Source organism: Equus przewalskii, chromosome 5 (assembly GCF_037783145.1).
Source record: "Equus przewalskii isolate Varuska chromosome 5, EquPr2, whole genome shotgun sequence".
Lineage (NCBI taxonomy): Eukaryota > Metazoa > Chordata > Mammalia > Perissodactyla > Equidae > Equus > Equus przewalskii.
In genome coordinates this window covers 8,920,353-8,939,719 of record NC_091835.1, presented here as the reverse complement: position 1 = coordinate 8,939,719, position 19,367 = coordinate 8,920,353, and the positions used below count along the sequence as shown (strand labels likewise).

General features: G+C 59.8%; 2 protein-coding genes across 2 annotated transcripts in view; one reads left to right on the top strand and one right to left on the bottom strand.

Annotated features, from left to right (window-relative positions):
- Window positions 1-40: 40 nt before the first annotated feature.
- CHPF (chondroitin polymerizing factor) lies at window positions 41-4,914 on the top strand. The gene is made up of 4 exons (XM_070619942.1): window positions 41-630; window positions 1,653-2,226; window positions 2,738-2,917; window positions 3,217-4,914. The coding sequence occupies exons 1-4, from the start codon at window positions 317-319 to the stop codon at window positions 4,474-4,476; spliced, it is 2,328 nt and encodes a 775-aa protein (XP_070476043.1). The 5' UTR covers window positions 41-316; the 3' UTR covers window positions 4,477-4,914.
- Window positions 4,915-5,085: 171 nt separating this feature from the next.
- Window positions 5,086-19,367, bottom strand: part of ASIC4 (acid sensing ion channel subunit family member 4) — a 23,558-nt gene continuing 9,276 nt past the window's right edge. Inside the window, exons 3-11 of the mRNA XM_070619944.1 lie at window positions 11,103-11,247; window positions 10,879-11,006; window positions 10,527-10,689; window positions 10,001-10,057; window positions 7,995-8,148; window positions 6,727-6,818; window positions 6,566-6,645; window positions 6,144-6,248; window positions 5,086-5,944 (exon numbers count right to left, since the gene is read on the bottom strand). Coding sequence (XP_070476045.1) covers window positions 5,831-5,944; window positions 6,144-6,248; window positions 6,566-6,645; window positions 6,727-6,818; window positions 7,995-8,148; window positions 10,001-10,057; window positions 10,527-10,689; window positions 10,879-11,006; window positions 11,103-11,247 — 1,038 coding nt within the window. The 3' untranslated portion in view covers window positions 5,086-5,830. The remainder of the gene's footprint in view (window positions 5,945-6,143; window positions 6,249-6,565; window positions 6,646-6,726; window positions 6,819-7,994; window positions 8,149-10,000; window positions 10,058-10,526; window positions 10,690-10,878; window positions 11,007-11,102; window positions 11,248-19,367) is intronic.

Genomic DNA, 19,367 nt, shown 5'->3' with positions numbered 1-19,367 from the left:
TCTCCGGTAGCAGGAGCCCGAAACCCCACCCCGGGGGCGGGGCCCTCGCAGTGACACGTCGGACAGCGGCGGCCGCGGCGGAGGCTCGCGCGCCGGGCGCGGGGACCCTGCGCGGTACCGGGCGGCGGCTGGAGGGGGGTCGGAGCGCGGCGCAGGGGAGTCGGCTCGGGCCGCGGGCTCTGCTCGGCGGGGAGGGAGCGGGCCGCCCTCTGGGCCCGGGCCCTCCGGATCCGCCCCCTCCCCGGTCCCGCCCCCTCGGAGCCTTCTCGGGCTGCTCGGGGGCCGCTCCGGGGCCGGGGCCCGCGGTCCGGGCGCCATGCGGGCATCGCTGCTGCTGTCGGTGCTGCGGCCCGCAGGGCCCGTGGCTGTGGGCATCTCCCTGGGCTTCACCCTGAGCCTGCTCAGCGTCACCTGGGTGGAGGAGCCGTGCGGCCCAGGGCCGCCTCAACCCGGAGATTCTGAGCTGCCGCCGCGCGGCAACACCAACGCGGCGCGCCGGCCCAACTCGGTGCAGCCCGGAGCGGAGCGCGAGAGGCCCGGGGCCGGCGCAGGCGCCGGGGAGAACTGGGAGCCGCGTGTCTTGCCCTACCACCCCGCACAGCCGGGCCAGGCCGCCAAAAAGGCCGTCAGGTAGGGATCAGCCCCGCCAGCCCCACCCCCTGGGCACCGGCCGGGACGGCGCGCCGGGGAGGCCGCCAGGGGCCGGGTCAGGCTCCGGAAGGAAGGGGCTGACTGGCCAGGAAGTCTTTGGGTCCCGATAACTTCCGATGGCCCTGCTTCCCTGGGAGCTGTGGAGTCCATCTGAGGCCCTCCTCTGGCCCAGTCCGGGCTTGGGCTGAACTTACCCGACTCTGTGAGAAACCAGCTTGACCCCATGGTCCCCCAAAGATCCTCTTAGCTCCCTGGCTGGGCTGTTGTGTTTAGAGAAATGACTGGTATATAGAGTGGGTGCACAGAGAGAGGGAAAGAGAACTAGGATTTACCTGTGTCTCTTGTTCCTGGGTGGGACACCTCGCGGCGAGATTTAGGGGGAGGGGTGATGTACTCATCCTGTTAGTGCCTCTGCCAAAGAGTTGAAATCATTTCTCCTAAATAATGCTGAGTTCAAATTGCAGTTCTGCAACTTACCTTCTGCCTTATGGAAGGGAACTTACTGGAACCCCTGAGCCCCAGTTTGCCCCTCCCCCAAACACACCAATACATCTCTATGCCATATATTCTTTTACTCGTGTGATGTATGGGTGGTATAATGGCATATTTATGTAGACATAAGTGTATACATGGTGTGTAGAGTACCCATGTGCCAAGCATTTGGCTAAGTGCTTCAAATAGATACGATCAACCCCACTTTGCAGAAGAGGGTACTGAGGCTCAGGTAGATTCAATAACTTGCTCAGGGACACCACTGCTAAGTCATGAACAGGGAATCTGACCCACAGTATATCTCGCATATCTGCATGGATATTGCCATCTCCCAGAAGCACTCTGTAGGTAAAGCTTAGATCCTCGTGACCCCTAGGAAAGAGTTGTTCTTGTCCTATTCCGAGGTGAGGAAACAGGCCCAGAGAGGACATGGCCTGCCCGAGCCTGTGTCTGCTGCCTTCTGCCTGCCCTGTTGTCTTTTTGATAACTTTGTGCCATCTTCTCCCCAGGACTCGCTACATCAGCACGGAGCTGGGCATCAGGCAGAGGCTGCTAGTGGCGGTGCTGACCTCACAGGCCACGTTGCCCACGCTGGGTGTGGCCGTGAACCGCACTCTGGGGCACCGGCTAGAGCGTGTGGTGTTCCTGACAGGCTCGCGGGGCCGCCGGGCACCACCGGGCATGGCCGTGGTGACGCTGGGCGAGGAGCGGCCCATTGGGCACCTGCACCTGGCGCTGCGCCACCTGCTGGAGCAGCACGGCGACGACTTTGATTGGTTCTTTCTAGTGTCTGATGCCACCTACACGGAGGCGCACGGACTGGCGCGTCTAGCTGGCCACCTCAGCCTGGCAGCCGCTGCCCACCTCTATCTGGGCCGACCCCAGGACTTCATTGGCGGAGACCCCGCCCCAGGCCGCTACTGCCATGGCGGCTTTGGGGTGCTGCTGTCGCGCACACTGCTGCAGCAGCTGCGCCCCCACCTGGAAGGCTGCCGCAACGACATCGTCAGTGCGCGCCCAGATGAGTGGCTGGGACGCTGCATCCTTGATGCCACTGGGGTGGGCTGCACTGGCGATCATGAGGTGGGAAGATAAGCCGCCCCACTGGTACCTCCTCTCTGAGTTTGTGCATTTCCCCCTGAGAGGCAAAGCGGTGGTTGGAGAAATAGGCCTGGGTTTTCCTCCCACTTCTGTCATTTTCTATCCCTATGACCTTGGGTAAATTACTGAATCTCCTGACCTTCAGTATCCTTATCCATACCAATGGAAATCAGTATTGCTCAGAGTTATTACAAGGATTAGAAAAAATAAGAGCGCCTTGCACATAGTAGGTCTTCAGTGTTTGGCTATTATTATTTTATTTGAGCCTCTGGACAGCTCTGAGATAGGATGCATGCCCATTTCACAGATGAGCTAGCAGAGGCTTACCCAAGGTCACACAAGCTCACAACTGGTTGAGGTGGACTTAAACCCACAGATTTCTGACTCCAAGCCCACAACAGGTCATAGGATGGGGAGATGAGACACACTATGAGGTGAGCGAGGCTGTCCCACCTTTTTTCCCATTACGGACCCCTTCCCTTCCTCTCCCCAGGGGGTACACTATAGCTATCTGGAGCTGAGCCCAGGGGAGCCTTTGCAGGAGGGGGACCCTCGTTTCCGCAGCGCCCTGACAGCCCACCCTGTGCGTGACCCTGTGCACATGTACCAGCTGCACAAGGCCTTTGCTCGGGCTGAGCTGGAACGCACATACCAGGAGATCCAGGAGTTGCAGGTACTGTCTGGGCTGGGGGTGGAGGGGGTGCTGAGAGGTCTCAGAGATCCCAAGGAAATAAAACTTAGCCCTAGGATCACAGGACAAACCTGCTTCCCAGTCCCTGTTTGTTTCTACCTTTCCAGAGAAGCCCCTCCAGAACCCTCCCTCCTTTAACTCTTAGGCTGCCTCAACCTGGAGAAGGACAGGTGGGGGCCCTGGGGACCATCCTGAGTAGCACCTGCTGCCAGCTCAGTCCCCCAGCTGTGTGCGGGACCCCGGGGTCTCTGCCTCACTCATGGTCTGTTTCTCCAACGCAGTGGGAGATCCAGAACACCAGTCGTCTGGCCGCTGATGGGGAGCGGGCGGCCGCCTGGCCCGTGGGCATTCCAGCGCCGTCGCGTCCTGCCTCCCGCTTTGAAGTGCTGCGCTGGGACTATTTCACAGAGCAGCATGCTTTCTCCTGTGCTGACGGTTCGCCCCGCTGCCCGCTGCGTGGGGCTGACCGAGCTGACGTGGCCGACGTTCTAGGGGCAGCCCTGGAGGAGCTCAACCGCCGCTACCGCCCAGCCTTGCAACTCCAGAAGCAGCAGCTGGTTAACGGCTACCGCCGCTTCGACCCTGCCCGGGGAATGGAGTACACGCTGGACTTACAGCTGGAAGCACTGACCCCCCAGGGCGGCCGGCGGCCCCTCACCCGCCGGGTGCAGCTGCTGCGACCGCTGAGCCGCGTGGAGATCTTGCCTGTGCCCTATGTCACTGAGGCCTCACGTCTCACTGTGCTACTGCCTCTGGCTGCGGCCGAGCGTGACCTGGCTTCGGGCTTCCTGGAGGCCTTTGCCACCGCGGCACTGGAACCTGGGGATGCTGCAGCCGCTCTGACCCTGCTGCTACTGTATGAGCCACGACAGGCCCAGAGGGCGGCCCATGCAGATGTCTTCGCGCCCGTCAAGGCCCACGTGGCAGAGCTGGAGCGGCGATTCCCTGGGGCCCGGGTGCCCTGGCTTAGCGTGCAGACAGCCGCGCCCTCACCACTACGCCTCATGGATCTGCTCTCCAAGAAGCACCCGCTGGACACGCTGTTCCTGCTGGCCGGGCCAGACACGGTGCTCACGCCTGACTTTCTGAACCGCTGCCGCATGCACGCCATCTCTGGCTGGCAGGCCTTCTTTCCCATGCACTTCCAGGCCTTCCACCCGGCTGTGGCCCCGCCACAGGGCCCCGGGCCCCCGGAGCTGGGCCGAGACACGGGCCACTTTGATCGCCAGGCAGCCAGCGAGGCCTGTTTTTACAACTCCGACTACGTGGCGGCCCGCGGGCGGCTGGCAGCAGCCTCGGAGCAGGAGGAGGAGCTGCTGGAGAGCATGGACGTGTATGAGCTGTTCCTGCGCTTCTCCAGCCTGCACGTGCTGCGGGCAGTGGAGCCGGCGCTGCTGCAGCGCTACCGGGCCCAGCCGTGCAGCGCGCAGCTCAGCGAGGACCTGTTCCACCGCTGCCGCCAGAGCATGCTCGAGGGCCTCGGCTCCCGCACCCAGCTGGCCATGCTGCTCTTTGAGCAGGAGCAGGGCAACAGCACCTGACCCCACCCTGCACCTGGACCCTGGCCTGGTGGCACTCCGCTCCTCCCCGGCAACCTGGAGCCACCTGCCAGCCTCGCTGGACAGGGCTGGCTGCAGCCTCAGACCCCAGGGCAGCCCACTGACCCCCTCTCTCTAGCTTTGTGGGTCCTTGGGCTCAGGACAAGCCCTGGGGGAGGTGCCCTCCTTCCTGCCCCAAACCCGGTCTCGGGTCTCCCTGCCCCCTTGACGCTGCTGATTCAGGCTGTGGCCTCCGAGTATTTATGCAGTGCAGTCTGCCTGACGCCAGCCCCTCCTCCTAGGGTCAGGCCCTGGGGCTGGGCTGTAGATGAATTGCTGGAGAAGTGGGGAGCTGAGAGAGGAGGGTGGGGCAGCTCCCAGTTTCTCCCTTCTGGACCCCTGATGAAGCCCCCTGCCTTTAATAAACTGGCTGAGTGCGGATTATTGATTCTGAGATTTGAAAGCTAGGCGTGGGGGCAGGGAGGGCTGGCGGTGAGGATGGAGGCTCCCTCGTCTGGGCTGGGGCCTGGATTTCCTTTGCCTGGGGACCAAGTCAGGCGTATGCCCAGCCCCGCCCCAGCTCCCAGCTTGGTCACACATCCACACAGAGAATTCTTTATGCCTCTTTATTCCCAATTTCGTCAGCACTTTATAAAACCAGACGGGAGAGGGAGAGGCCTGAGAAGGCTCCCCTCCCCACCCCCAAGCTCAGCCAAGGTCTGAAAGGTCAGCCTGCTCCCAGTGGAGGGGATTCTGGGGGTAGGGGCGGGGGCAGGGGGAACTGGGAGCTGGGCCAGGCCTGCTGGGCCACCCACTCCCCCTGCCAAAAGGGGAGCTGGGCCTGGAAGGGGCAGGAAGTAGGCCAAGCCCAGCACTCCGGAGTCCTGGGGGCTTGCCCTCTCCTGCAGACATTCTAGGGCTGGGATCCTGGCTGTCCCTGAATCACCCTCCCCCATAGCCCCACCCACCTTCTACATCTGTACGCCCACCCCCACCCTGTCCTCCCTAAATATATACAAATGTACAGCGGGTTCCACCCCTGCTGGGTGGGCCCCTTCCTCCACCTCCCTCTCTCCTTTCCTCCCCTCCCCTCCACGGGGACCCATGGTCTGGTCTCCAGCCCTCCCTGGGCACCAGCCCAGGGATGGGGGGTGTGGACAAGAAGGACCCTTGTGCAAGGCAGCTGGCCCCAGGGTCGGTGAGAGCAGGAGCTGAGTCCTCCCTCCCAGTGAGCACCGCCCTCCCCCTCAGCCCTGGGCTGCCCCAGGCGGGTCCCAGGAGCAAGAGGAGTCTATGTTGGGGATCCAGGAGTGGGGGCAGTCCCAGACTTCTGGGTCCTTTCAGACACAGCACCATCCTAGCAAGCGAAGTCTTCAAAGAGGCCTCCTGGGGGGCCGTGCGGGTGGTGGTGGTTGGGGAGCAGGCTGCTGGCTCCCCCACCCTCAGCGCGGCCCCGGCTCGGGCAGGGACTCTGCAGGGCAAAGAGGGATGGGACAGGGAGAGTTCCAGCGGTGCCCTCAAGGCTCACACAGCCAGCCTTTCCTTGTCCCCCCAGGGAGAGGCTCCAGGGGAGCCCAGGAACCTCTCCCAGAGGCTCGTTCAGAAATCCTGGGGGGCATTCAGCCCTGGGAGGAGTCGTCAGCGGCACACTCTACAGGGCTCGTCCTTACCTGCTCCTTCAGCTCCTGCAGCCCCAAGGTGGAGATGCCCCCAGTGGAGGTCCGCAGGGGGGTCTTGGGACGACGCCACACTCGCTTCAGTCGGTCCCAGGACACCTTGGGGTTCAAGGGGGCATGGCAGTGGGCTCAGAAAGCTTGATAGAGGAGCAGGGCAGTCCTCACCACCATATAGGACTTGCTGCCGGAGCAAACCCCTGCTAGGACTCCCCACCCTCCTCACCCACCCCCTTCTCCTGACTCAGTCCCCTCAGGCCTTCCAGTCGGTCAGGAGACCTCGGCAAAGAACCCTGAGCCTGACTTGCCCACCAGACCAGCCCCACCGGGAAGGTGGCACAGCCCTCTGCTTTTCCCACAGCCCCTTCTCCCCGCTGCCATTCCCCTCTGGGTGGCCCCCACAGGCCCCCACCCCTTGCCTCATAGATGTAGTCAAGGATCTCCAGCAGTGTGAGGATGCTGGCCCCGATGAACAGGCCCATTTGTCCCCCGAGGTCTCCTGGGGAGCACGAGAGCAGGGTCAGAGGGAGCCGGCTGAGCTGATCCACCTCCTGGACTCGGGGCCAGGGCTGGGTCTCACCCAGAAGGGCTGACAGGCCATAGGCTGCTCGCTGCTCCATGGCCTCAGAGGTCAGGGCTTCAAAAAAGATATCTAGGACCAGGAAGTTCTCCCTGCGGAGACAGGAAGCAGGGTGTCCACATGGGGCCATGTTCCTGAGGAGGTGGCTGGCAGGGACATCCCAGGCCCAGCAGATCCTGATCTGACACCCCTGTGCTAGGAAGCTGGTGACTACTGTCAGGCTCCCAAAGGCTGTCAAGGGAGGTAGTTCCAGATACATGCCGGCCTCACACTTTGAGGGGTAGCAAAGGGCCCAGGAGAGCAAATAAAACTCCTGGGCCTACAGGATTCCCTCCTGCCGCCTTCTCTAAAGCAGCAAGTAGTGTTCACTTTCCTTCATCCCTATACCTCTCCAGAACCTTCAGTGGCTCCCTATTGCCCAATGGTCTACTCTAAAATTCCTCTTCCAGACTTTCAAGACTGCCCATGATCTGTCGCACTGTGTCTTTTTATTCAAACGGCTTTCTTATCTGCTTCTCTCCAGACAGCCTCCCTATAGCTCAGGCTGGCCTCTGCATCATCCCGCGTTCTCTAAGTGGGATGCCTCCCCTGTCTCCCCCTCTCCCAGACCCAAACCTGGGGTCCTCAGAGGCCCAGCTCACGCCTCCCCTGCTTTCCCTATCCCACCCCCATTAATCTCTCCTGGGGCCTGAGAATCAGTACCACACCATCAAACACGAACTCATCCGTAAATTGTGGCATGAGTTTTGTGTCGCAATCATCTCTGTCCCCACAGGACCCAGCACTAGGCCTGGCCCCCAGAGGATGCTCAGCATTTGTAGATTGGCTGCAGGGTACCAGACCCAAGGCTCAGGGCGGCCCCTCCTGCAGGCCGCTTTGTTTCTCTCACATCCCTTTCAGTTCTTCTCCCTTAGCACACACTCACTCAATGTGCATTTCACGGCTCCCAATTTGCTGGGGGCGAAAGACACATAAATAGAGGTTCTAAAACAATAACAGTCAGTGCAATGACAGATATGTGCAAGGTGCTGTGGGAGCGCAGACAAAAGGCGCTTGGACCAAGAAGGGCTCCCTGGAGGTGGAGACACAAGGATGTGACTTAGAGGATGGGTAGCAGTTAGAAGAAAAGGATCCTGAAAGGCATTCCTCGCAGAAGACTCTTCATTAACAGAGATGCAGCCCACTCCCAGTCTCCACCATGCACCAGGCCCGTTGAGGGTGGCCTCCACTGCACACACACACGCACACACGCACACACATGCACATACCGTATGTAGGTCTCGTTGCGGTTGTACTTCCTTGCCAGGTAGCGAGCTGAGCCCCTGTTGGGGATCCTGACCATGGAGATTTCTTTCCCGTAGCGGGTCAGGTTACAGGGGGTAGGGCAGAAACATGGGCCCTCGGAGCCCCCACCCAGGGAGTCTGCAACACAGAAGCATCAACTGCAGAGGGGGTGGGGTGGCTCAGAGGCCCACTGGCTGCACGGAGGAAGCATAGGGCCTGTCCTGCTATCCCTCTGCCTCCAAGCCCCCTGGGGCAGGGAGGTCCTCGTGGCTCAGAAGGAGGGCACAGCCCATCCACCAGAGCTAATCAACCACATGAGTGAGGCCTCAGACAGATAAGGGGCTTGCAAAGGATGCTGGGATGAATGGATGGATGGATAGATGGGTGAATGGATGGATGGATGGAGAGATGGATGAATGCATGGAGAGATGGATGGATGGAGAGATGAATGGATGGATAGATGGAGCAAAACAGACAGAAAGAACAAATGGATAGATGGGATTCGTGTGCTCAACATGCTGCATTTCCTCTGTTCGCCCCTTCAGAGCCACTCTCCACTCTCCTCCACCTTGCTTTGTGCCCAGGAGGCTGATCTCTGCCAAAGGTGTCACCTAGACTCCCTAGTCGTCTGACTTTGGTTGGATGCGACTAATGTGAGGCCCTGGCAGGGTCAGAGGGCAAAGAGGAGAGGAATGCCAGGGCATTTCCTCCCCCGGCTTCCTCACCGCAGGCTGTGGGTTGGCAGGGGCTGCATTCCTCCTTTCATGCCCACAACTCCTGTCCATGAGCCTCTTGGACAGCCCCAGATCAATCACTGGGCTCCAGAGGGACTCCCTTCCTTTCTGTCTTCAGGCCTGGGGGAGTAAAGGCTCCCTGAAGTTGTTAGTTCTGTGGAGTCTCGCCAGCCCTTGTGGTTCCCTCATCCCTGCTCACACATCTGGTCCTTCATGAAACCCCTTCAATCGCCCCTCTGGCTGATGCAGTTGGTGTGGGACAGAGAAGTTCTCGAGGTGATTCTACTGTCCAGAACCTCAACCCATCACCTCTCTCCCAACCCCTGCTCTGTCATCTGGATTCCTGCCATGCTCTCCTGACCAGTCACCCTGCCTCTAGCCTCACTCCCTGCCTGTCCATTCTCCACATCTGACCAGAGTCGCCTTCCTAAAATCAGCTGGCATTCTTGCCCTGCCTTAAGCCATTGTTGGCTTCCCAGAGCCTCCTCCACCCTTTCCACCCCCTCCCCTGTTCTCTGCCCTCCAGCCACCCTGACCTTTCAGTGCCTGGAACACATATTCTCTCTGGCCACAAGGTGTCCAGCACGTGCTGTTCCCACGGCCTTTTCACCTGGCTGACTCTTCCTGACCCTCAAGCCTTAGCTAATATGTCACTTCCTCCAGGAGTCCTCCCTGCCTTCCCAAGTGGGGCTGCATGCCCCTCCCTGGGGCCTTGTTGGACCGCTGAGGTTCCTCTCCCCAAGAGCTAACACGCTGCAATGTACTGCCCGTCCGCAGCCCTGCCAGGCAGCGGGTTTTGCAAGAGCAGTGCTTTCGATCCCACTCTCACTTCCAGCATGAGCACGAGCTGTAAACATCTGTAGAATGAACGAATGAATGAATGACTGAATGGAGTGCAGATCAGGCGAGACCTTGGACAGACGGGGTTTGCCTTACCCATACTGATAGGTAGCCATGCATCTCTCCTCAGACCAAGAGAGAAGTCATTCCACTCTCCCAGAGAGGCAAGCTCATTTGCTGAACCACGAGAAGCCCAGCCCTTCCCTCTCAGTCCTGGGCTCTCTGCAACCCCAACCCTGCTGCCTCCACTTACCCAAGTGTCCTCAGACCCCCAGAGGTATGGGATAAGTCTCACCCTCCAGGAAGAACCCCTCAGGGTGAGCCTGGGAGGAGGGGAGCCAAGGCAGTGAGGAGAAGGGGACAGAGATGGAGAGGAGGGCGATGGAGAGGCGGGGAAGGGAGAGGGCAGCACGGACCCAGTGTGTGGTCAGCACACTCGATGTAGATATTTGGCGGGCAGATGGTCTCATTGCCTGAAAGGAGAGAATATTATTCCTGGAGACTACAGTTCCATCCCCTTTCCCTGACCACGTTCCCAAAGGTGGGCACACACACACGCCCACATGAACTTATACATGCTCATGCATATAAGCATGAAAATATACACATGCATATATGCATGCAAACATATGCACACATACATGCACACACATTTGTATGCACGTGTTCAAGCACAGGCACACAACCCCCACAAGGACAGATGTACACAAGCACACATATGCATAAATACATATTAACGTGCACACAAACATGCACATGTGCATTCCTGCATGCACATGTGAAAACATGCCTAAAGTCCAAAACGCATCACATCCGCACTCACAGGGGCACAGACATGCACGCCTTTGTTGTACACATGCACGTGCCCACACACACGAGTGGCGCTCTGCCCCTGGAGGTTCTGGCACCGCAAGGTGGCACGGAGCGGGGCGGGGGGCCCACCTGGCATGTGCACCATCCGGCAGTGGCAGCGCTGAAGCACGGCCTCCTTTTCGCAGCGCAGCCGGCAGGCAGACACACTGTAGGCCGAGTAGCCCTGCAGCTCAGGCTCCCCGAGCCCGCTCTCCGCCCGGCAGTTGCCCCAGGGCTGAGGCAGATAGGTCAACTGCAGAGGCGGGCACGATGGGGTCATGCCCAGGAGTCCCACCCGGCCCTCCAGCACCCACAGCCCCAGCAAAGCCCAAGGGTGGGCTGGCGGGCTGTGAGCTGCTGAAGGGCAGGTGTGGTCAGCAGCCCCTCTGAGCCCAAAGGCCTGGCCTCACGCCCAACCCGGGGTCCAGCTGGAGCTGCTCACCCGCTGTTCCTGGCAGGACACGAAGGTCTGGAAGCCTGGGGACACGCCGAAGCCCAGCTGGTGGATGTAGGGCGGCTCCTCCTGGCTGTGGATCTGCACCCGGATGCCGGCCTCAAACGACGTCTCATCTGCACAGCGGAGATGGGGACCTTTGGAAACCCACCCCAGGCACAGGGCCCAGGCTGGAGCCCCAGGTTGGCCCTGTCCCTTTCCTGCCTGCATACTTGTCTCTCTCCAGATGGGCAGGTACTCTTCCTGCTGGATGTCCAGCATGATCTCCAGGCCGCTGCCCATGCCCCCCGCCCGGCTGGGAAGGGAGCTGTGCGGATCCGCATTGAAAGTGTAACACTTCCCATAGCGAGTATAGACCTGAGGGTGAGAGAGGAGAGGGAGAGAAGGAAGGAGGGGCTGAGACAGCTCCTTCGGCTTAAGGTTCCCTGTCCCCCCAGGGGCCACCAGACCTGCCTGGACACCCCAGCCCCATATCCCAGCAATCAGTCGGCTGCCCAGCCTCTCCCCTCAGTGCCATCTTTCCTCCCGACATCCTCCCCTAGATGATTAAAAGGCATCTCCAGCTTAACATAGCGGAACTCTTGACAGCTTCCCAAATCCTGGCCCCCTCCACTCTCCTCCTCTGAGTAGAGGGCCCCACTCTACGCCGAGTTCCACACGTCAGAACCCCTGAACTCTCCCTCCCCCCTCACCCCTACATTCCATCCAGCAGCGTCCCAGGCAATCTTACTTCAAACCTGCTTAGAATCCACCCACTTTCCTTCCACCTTGGGTCCCCCGTCACCATCATTCCTGCCTGGCCATGGCAGTGGGCTCCTAACTGGTCCCCCTTTGTCTATCCTCGCCTCTCCTCTCATCAGTGACACAGTAGCCAGAGTCCCCCCTCTAGAGTGCATAGATCTAATTACATCACTTGCCAGCTTCAAGCCCAACAGTGGCTTCCCATTTTTCAGAGAATAAAGCCAAACTCCTAGCCTGAAAGTCTTTGTGTGATGCGACCCTTGCCCGCCTCTCCTGCCACTTCACCCCCAGGTCTCCATGACAGATTTAAACTTACGGAGCGCCTTCCTTCCTCAGGCCCGCGTCCATGCCGTCCCTCTCCTGGAATGCACCCCACCCCACCCCACCCCACCCCCCCGCACAGCTAGCCTCAGCTTGTGTCCCTTCTTCAGATGCACACCAGTATACCACACACATCAGTGTCACCCTCCACCCCATCACGTGTTTGCCGGTTTGCTCGAAGTACTTATCAAGACCCGAGATGATCTTGTTTATCTGTTTGTCTCCTTGTTCACTGTCCACGTTCCCCCCATGAGATTTTATGCTGCACAGGAGCAGTGGGCCTGTCTGGGGTCCCGGGCGCCTGGCACGCTTTCCGAAGCTGTTGCCGCCGCGCTGAACCAAGCCTGTCTCCCTTTTCCGCTGCGGAGAGTTCTCCGGCATGGACACCAGGTGGCGCTGGCGCCCCGGAGATGGAAGCTGAGGCTCCGGCTGGGGCGCAGCTGGGATCCGGAGTGGCGCAGCGGCTGGGGTGGGGAGGAGGTTGAGAGAGGGGATGCAAGCTCCCCCTCTGCCGGGCTCACCCCGCGGAGACCAGCCCCCGGGTCAAACCCATCACAGTCAGACCCTTCCCTGGGGGCAAGGGGTCGGCGCACTCAATCTCTCTCGCTCGCCCTCCCTCCCCTTTCCTTGGGAACATTTCCATGCTGGTAAACGCTGGGAGAAAAGGCAAAAAGGCAGCGTGGAAGGGAAAAGAGACCCTAAATGCCTAGCTCCAGAGGGAGGGTGTGGACGGGAGAGGGGCTGGGCCCAGGGCAATGGGAGTGAGGAGTTCTAAGCACTGGGGGCCGGGGGACCCTTGTCGTGGGGCAAGGGTAGGTCTCCCGCCCCCACAAGGCCGATCGCCTTGCTGATCCTCCCCTCTCATACAGCTCTTCTATCACCCAACACCCTGCCTCAGGAAAAAAGCAAAAATAGGCGCACACCAAGCGCGGTGCAGTTTACAAAACATGACAACATCTACGATGTCCCACTTCAGCCGCTCAGCAACTCTGCTATCAGGTACGCTTAATTCGCTGGATTATTACAGATGAGGAAAACTGCAGCTCAGAGAGGGGATGTGACTTGCCCAAGGTCACACAGCTAGTGAGGCAGAGAGGTGGAACTCATCAAGATGCAAGACTGAAACTGTTCCCACCACCTGTTGCTGGCAGCTGCCCAACCCCCACCCTGGCCTACCCTAACTCCAGCTCATTCCAGCTGGAAGGAGACGGAAGGGTGACTCATTATTCGTCCCCTTTTCTCCTATCCCCCCTTCCCTTCCACTCTACTCCTCTCCCCCTTCCTCAGCCTTTGTTCTCCATGTCTGCTGCCTCTCAGTTCCTCACCTGTCCCTTCCCTCCTCCTGCACCCTCTCTAGCTGGGTTCTGGTCCTTGACCCCATCTGCATCACCCCCCCCCCCCAATTTGTCCATCTCTGGGGCAGGAGCAAGTATGGCTGAAGGTTCTGCCCCCGGCACTGAGCTACATTCTACAGATGGGGAAACTGAGGCTTGGACAGGTGGGCTGATTTGCCAAGGTCTCCAAGATCACTGCCTCTCAAACTGTCATGTGCGCACAAAGCACTTGGGCATCTTGTAAAAATGCAGATTCCAATTCAGGAAAACGCTTGTTGGGGGGGCAGGACCAAGATTGTGCATTTCTAACAACCTGCTGGTCCACGGACCACTTTTTGAGTAGAAAGGCCCTCGATCGATGCGGGGGCAAGAGTCCAGCAAGGCAGCCCCACTCTAGACCTGTGCTCTTACAGCCTGTCACTGGGTAGGGGGGAAGCCTGCAGGGGGCCGTGTGCAAGAGTCCTGGGTCCCGGCCATGTGGGAAAGGCAGATGGGGGAATACATAAGTCTTTGCCCCAAATCCCAAAGCACCCACTCTCTTCCTATTTCGGGCCAAGAAGATGCTGGAATCGGCTCTTGCTGACGCAGCCGGTTTTGAGTGTGTGTTCCAGTTGAGAGACTGAGTGAGGAAAGGGGTACCTGGGAGGCCCTGGTAGTGAGTGGCTCGCTCGTGCCCCCCAGTGTGTGGCATCACCTCGGCTGACCCTGGCCACCTGGCACCGTCACGGTCTCTCCACAGCTCAGCCTCACCCAGGGGATCGTGGACTCCCTAAGGCTGAGAACCCATTTTACCATCTTGGCATCCCCCAGAGCCCAGCACAATTTGCAGAAGGAGGTGTGAGGTGGACAGAAGGCTGCAAGGTAAACACAATCAACCATCCCTACTTTGTACCAAGTCCTGTGCTAGACAGTTTTGATCTATTTTCACCTTTGAGCCTCCAAGAAAAGCACATGAGATAAGTATTGTTGCCCCCATTTAACAATGAGGAAGCTCAGAGAGGGAAAGCGACTTGGCTAAGGACACACAGCACATAAATGACAGCAGAGATTCAAACAGCTCTGAGCCCGATGCCAAAGCAGAGTTGGTGCTTATAAAACACCTGGTGGGTATTCAGTGGATAAATGACTCTGGTAGGCTCCTGACCCTGGGTGGGGCTGGGGCAGCCTACCCACCTGACACCTCCAAAGTTTACACACAGACGCATGCTGCATGGCATTGAGCCCAGCCCTGTGCAGGGCAGAGCCAACAGAGAAGGTTGTGGCTCCAATGGCTTCGGAGGGGGTGCTTACATGGCACCCTGCCCTTGAGGTGGTTATGCAGAGTGGGAATGACACAGGGAGATGGGTGGAGGTATACTGGGTCTGATGGATATGTTCCGCAGGGGATGGTCAGGTGACACTGGCAGGGCCAGGCCACCTGCATGGCCTGGGTCAGGCCCCACTGCTGGGCAGCGCAGAGCGTTGCCCCGGAGACGGTCCCAGGGCCAGGCAGGCAGTGGCGGGTGGAGCCACCAGCTCCTAAGTGGCAGAACTCTAGTGGCAGCACAGCCCACAGCCTCTTCCATGGAGACGGCACGGCCGCTCAGCCGCAAGGTCCCCCTGGCTGTCCACTGCTCTCTCCCCACGGACTGGCCTGGAAGGAGGGTGTGCGTACAGGAGTTGAGAGCCCAGGGCCCAGCCATGGAGAACGGCAGGTCCTGGGCCAGGATGTGCCCTGATGGGCTGAGGGTCTATCTCCTGATCATCTTCCACAGGCGCTGAGCGTCTGGACCCTGTCCACATCTCAGCCCCTACTTCCTCCTTCGATCTGACCCTCCCTCTTTGCTCTCTGCCTTAGCTTCCAGGCCCACTCTCCTGGCCCCAGGCTGAGGACATGGCCTCCCAGATCCCTTCGGACCTTGGCTGAATGCAGACCCTTAGACCCTTCCTTCTGGCTGGCCCTCTGCCTGTCCCTCTCGGACCACCTCTCCTTTAGGGTTGGCCTGGAGCCCACCCTGGGTCTGTCTAGCCTCTGTCCCCTGATCTCAGTCTGCCCTCAAGTCCCTCTCTATCCTCCTGGCCTGTCCGTCCTCAGCATCTGATCCCTTGTCCTCCGTTGGCCTGTCCATCCCGCTGGCCTCTGTCTTTCTCTCTTCTTGGCCTGGCTGCCCCCCCGGCTCTCTGTTCCTTTGCCCTATGCATCTCTATTCTGTTGGCTTTCCTCTCTGTCCATCCCTTAGTCTAGCGGGCTAGTCTCTCTTGTCTTCCTCCTAGATTTTCCCTGGGTCAGAGGCCCCCTTGACCCAGGGCCCCCTCCCCAGGTGCCCTCCCCTCCTCCTCCCACCCCCTCCTCCCGCTCTGCCCCAGTCAGTGAGAGAGATCTGGACAGAGCTCGCTCCTGTCAGTCCCTTGAGTTCCATCTGTCCACAGCTCCCATTTCCCCCGGAAAGCTCTCCATGGCTGGCTTGCTTGCATTCTCCCTCCCACCCCCCACCCCCGCCCCCTCATCCTCCCTGCAGTCACGGAGCCCACGGGGTTAACAGGCAATTAGCAGGGCCAGGACTCAGAGCGGCGGGGAGAGGGCCGGGGCCTCCAGGAGATAAGCAGCAGCCAGAGCAGCGGAGGCTGGGCTAATCCCGGGCTAATCTGCAGGCCAGGCTTTATCTCCGCCGCCTTCTGGGCACCTGCCTCTGCCAAGGCCCTGGCACCCCCACCTCACTTGTCCATGGTGCTTCATCCCCCCAAATTCCATCAGCTCTCCCCTGCTGCAGTCCAGCCCCAGGCCTCTCATTTAGCCCCTGGAATGAACTCCCCTTAACCCTGCAGTGTCCCAGGGTCCAGAGTGGAAGGGGGTGCGTCTTCAGCCGCCCTGGACCGTGACTAGCACCCCGGGGTCGGACAGCACCTGGGCCACGGCTTTACTCAGGGGTGGCCCAAGCATCAGGCTCAAAGCCTTGTCCTTCTCTACTCTCACCAGGGGCAGAGGAAGGAAGATAGCCCTGGACTCAGAACGCCTGGGGTGTCTGTGCTGGCCGACCTTGGAGGTCACTGAGTCCAAACTCTCATTGTACAGAGGCCGAAACAGAAGCCTAGAGATGGCAGGCACATATCCAAGGCCCACAGAAAAAACAGAGAAATTCAGAACCAGAACCCGCTCCGCCACCGGCCCCAGCACTCTCCGCTGACCCCAGTGACCCCTGGTTGTCAGTAGACCCTGGTCCCACGCCAGCTCCACCACTGACAGCCTGCACAACCTTGGTTAGGAACATGATCTATGAATTCTCTGAACCTCAGTTGCCTCATCTGTCAAGTGGGGATAGAAATTCCTGCCTGACTAATTTCACAGGGTGGTTGCAAGTCTCAAAAGCGAGGAAGTGTGTGAAAGCCATTTGCAAAGTGAAATCGTACCCACGAGGCATCAATATCAGTGGTAAGAGTGTTGCAGAGACGCAGAGACCAATAAGAACCCAGCTGGGGCCGAGACCGACCATCGAATGCGGTGCTGGAAATGGATCCACGTAAGCTTCATGACGTGGGGACAGGGACACATATTCTGGAGCCTGACAGAACAGGGATCAAATCCTGGCTCTGCCACCAATCTTGGGAGTGTGATTTAAGCTCTCTGAGCCTCGGATTGCTTATCTGTAAAGGGGAGTGGTAATTCCTCCTCCGAAGGGTAGTCCTGAGGATTAGAGATAAGTTTGGAGCGATGCGTGGTAGGTGCTCCAGAAAGGAGAAAGGAGAGAGCCCATCTAGGGAGGGAGCTTCCTGCCCAGATGGAGCCTCCCTGGGCCCCCTGGGAAAGGCTCTCGCAGCAATGTCGGGGAGACCGCGCTTCTTAGAGGACTGGGCTCTGCCACGTGAAACCCCCAGCTCGGAAATAGGCTCTCCTACCGGGCAGGACGCAGCCCCGAGCGAACAGGCCTGCAGCCCAACCTAGTTAGCATCTGGGCCCTGCCCTTACTGTCTGTGAGTTTCAGATTCAGTCACCTAACCTCTCTGGTCCTCCATTTTTCATCTGTAAAATGGGAATAATAATAGGCACCCTTCAGAGGTGAGGAAATGGATGAGGAAAGAGGGAATGTACATCAAAAATAGCAACATCTAACATTTCCTTAGTGCTTACTCTGTGCCAAGCCAGATCCTAAGTGCTTTATATAAGTTAACTCCTCAACCCTCACAAAGACCCTATACCGGAGGTCTCTTATCATCTCCATTTTACAGACAGGGTAATGGAGGCCCAGAGAGGGTAAGGAACCTGCCAGGTCACACAGCATGGCAGAGCAGGGGGCCAGGCAGTCTGGCGCCAGACTCCGAGCCACTGTGTGATGCACACCTGGCACACGGACAAATGGCAGGTGTTTAAGAAATGGTGGGTGTTAAAGCACACTTACTTGTCCAATACTATTCCTTGAGCCTGTACAATGTGCTTCCTGCTGGGGATGATTCCAAGAACAGAAGAGACAGTCTCTGCCCTGAAGGAGTTTGCTGTCTGGCAGCAGAGCTATTCATTCATTCACTCAAAACATGTTTATCAAGCATCTATACGATGCGCACATACAGCAGCAGGGAACAAACCCCACAAAACCAACAATCACTGGTATAGGCAGATTATTACTAGTTGTGATTGGTGCTATGATGGGGGGACCCGGGCAAGTCCTCTGTGAGCAGAGGTTCCACTTGGTTTGGAGAGTAAAGCTTCCCAGAACGAACCCCCTCAAGCACCCAGGAAGGCATCACATGTGCCTCAGTCAAGACAGTGGGAGAATACCCAACCCCCAAGCAGGCCTTGCCCCCCCCTCCCCTACCGCAGGGTCAACACGGCCCCCAGCCCCACCCCCACAGCCGCCCAAACGCTTTTCAGGGCGACTTCCTCCCCAAGGCAGAAAGGCTTGTGGGTCCAGGAGGAAATGGGCAAATGGACGCAGGGTTGGTTCAAATGTAAATATGCGAGCCATGGTGGGAGGGCGGTAGGAGACGGTCTTGGCCGTGTGAGTCCAGGCTGAGGCTGAGCCCGGAGCCGGTGAGAGCTGGAGGCCGCAGACGAACGCGGTGGTTCCAGGGGCGCGCCGCGTTTCCACCGGAGGGAGAGCGCAGGGCCTCCAGGACGCAGGTGAGCAGCCACACCTGTTCCCAGGTAGCGACTATCTAGGCCTTAAACCCTAGAAAGTCAGTTTTCCAGGCGGGAATATATATTTTTTTGTAACGAAGCCCTTCCCTGACTTTCCCGCCGCCCTCGATGCAAAGTTATTCGTTAAGAGTTTTGCGTACACAGTGGAGCACGCACCCACGGCCGGGCGGGAGTTCAGGAGCCGAGACGGAGAAGTGGCGGGGGTCGCATGGCCGGGTGGGTGGGTGCGCGCCCGCTCCCGGCCCCATGCCCCCCAGCCCGCACACGCACCCTGGCATCCAGCCCGGGCCACCCGCACCCAGAGGGCCGCACCCAGCGCCTGGCGCTCCTCTCCGCCCCCCTCCTCCCTCCTGCGGGGCAGGCATCCATCACGGCGCCCGAGCGCCCTCCCTCCCGTCTCCTCCGGGCTCCTCCGCTCTCCTCCCTGGGTTTGCCTCATTTGCATTCCCCCGGCTCCCGGCTTCTCGGCAAAGTGACCTCCGCACACAGCAGCGCCAGAGGCTTCCACCGCGGAGGGAGACACCGCCTCCCGCCGCGGCCGGGGAGGGGCGAGGGGGCGCGAGCCCGGACCGCGGGGCGCGGGGCCGGGGAGACTGCTGCAGAGCCGGGGCGGCCGGGGCGGCCGGCGCGCCCGGGAGCGGCGGGAAAGGCTGGGGCCGAGGGGCGCGAAGGGGCTCAGATGGGATTTGAACCCGCGACCTCGGATCCTCAGCGGGCGGGAGTGGGGCGTGGAGGTCAGCACAGGCCCGCGAAGCTGCGCCTCAGAAACGGAACCCCTTCTTGGAGCTGGGGGCTTCCCAACACCCCGTTCCCTCTCCCCGCATCCCCACTGGAGAGGGGCCAGCCGTCCCGGGCAGTCTCCCAGGGGTCCCTAGCCCTCCCGGGGGCCTGCCCAGCCCCCGTCCCCGCTCCCCTGGCCCGCCGAGCCGCCGCCCCTCCCCCCGCTTGGTATTTACACCTTTCACACATTT

Bases quoted from the DNA above. Each gene is read 5' to 3' on its own strand.
- CHPF (XM_070619942.1), top strand. From the start codon at position 317: ATGCGGGCATCGCTGCTGCTGTCGGTGCTGCGGCCCGCAGGGCCCGTG. The intron at 2,227-2,737 runs GTGGGAAGATAA...TCCTCTCCCCAG, and splicing joins GCTGCACTGGCGATCATGAG to GGGGTACACTATAGCTATCT. The intron at 2,918-3,216 runs GTACTGTCTGGG...TCTCCAACGCAG, and splicing joins AGGAGATCCAGGAGTTGCAG to TGGGAGATCCAGAACACCAG.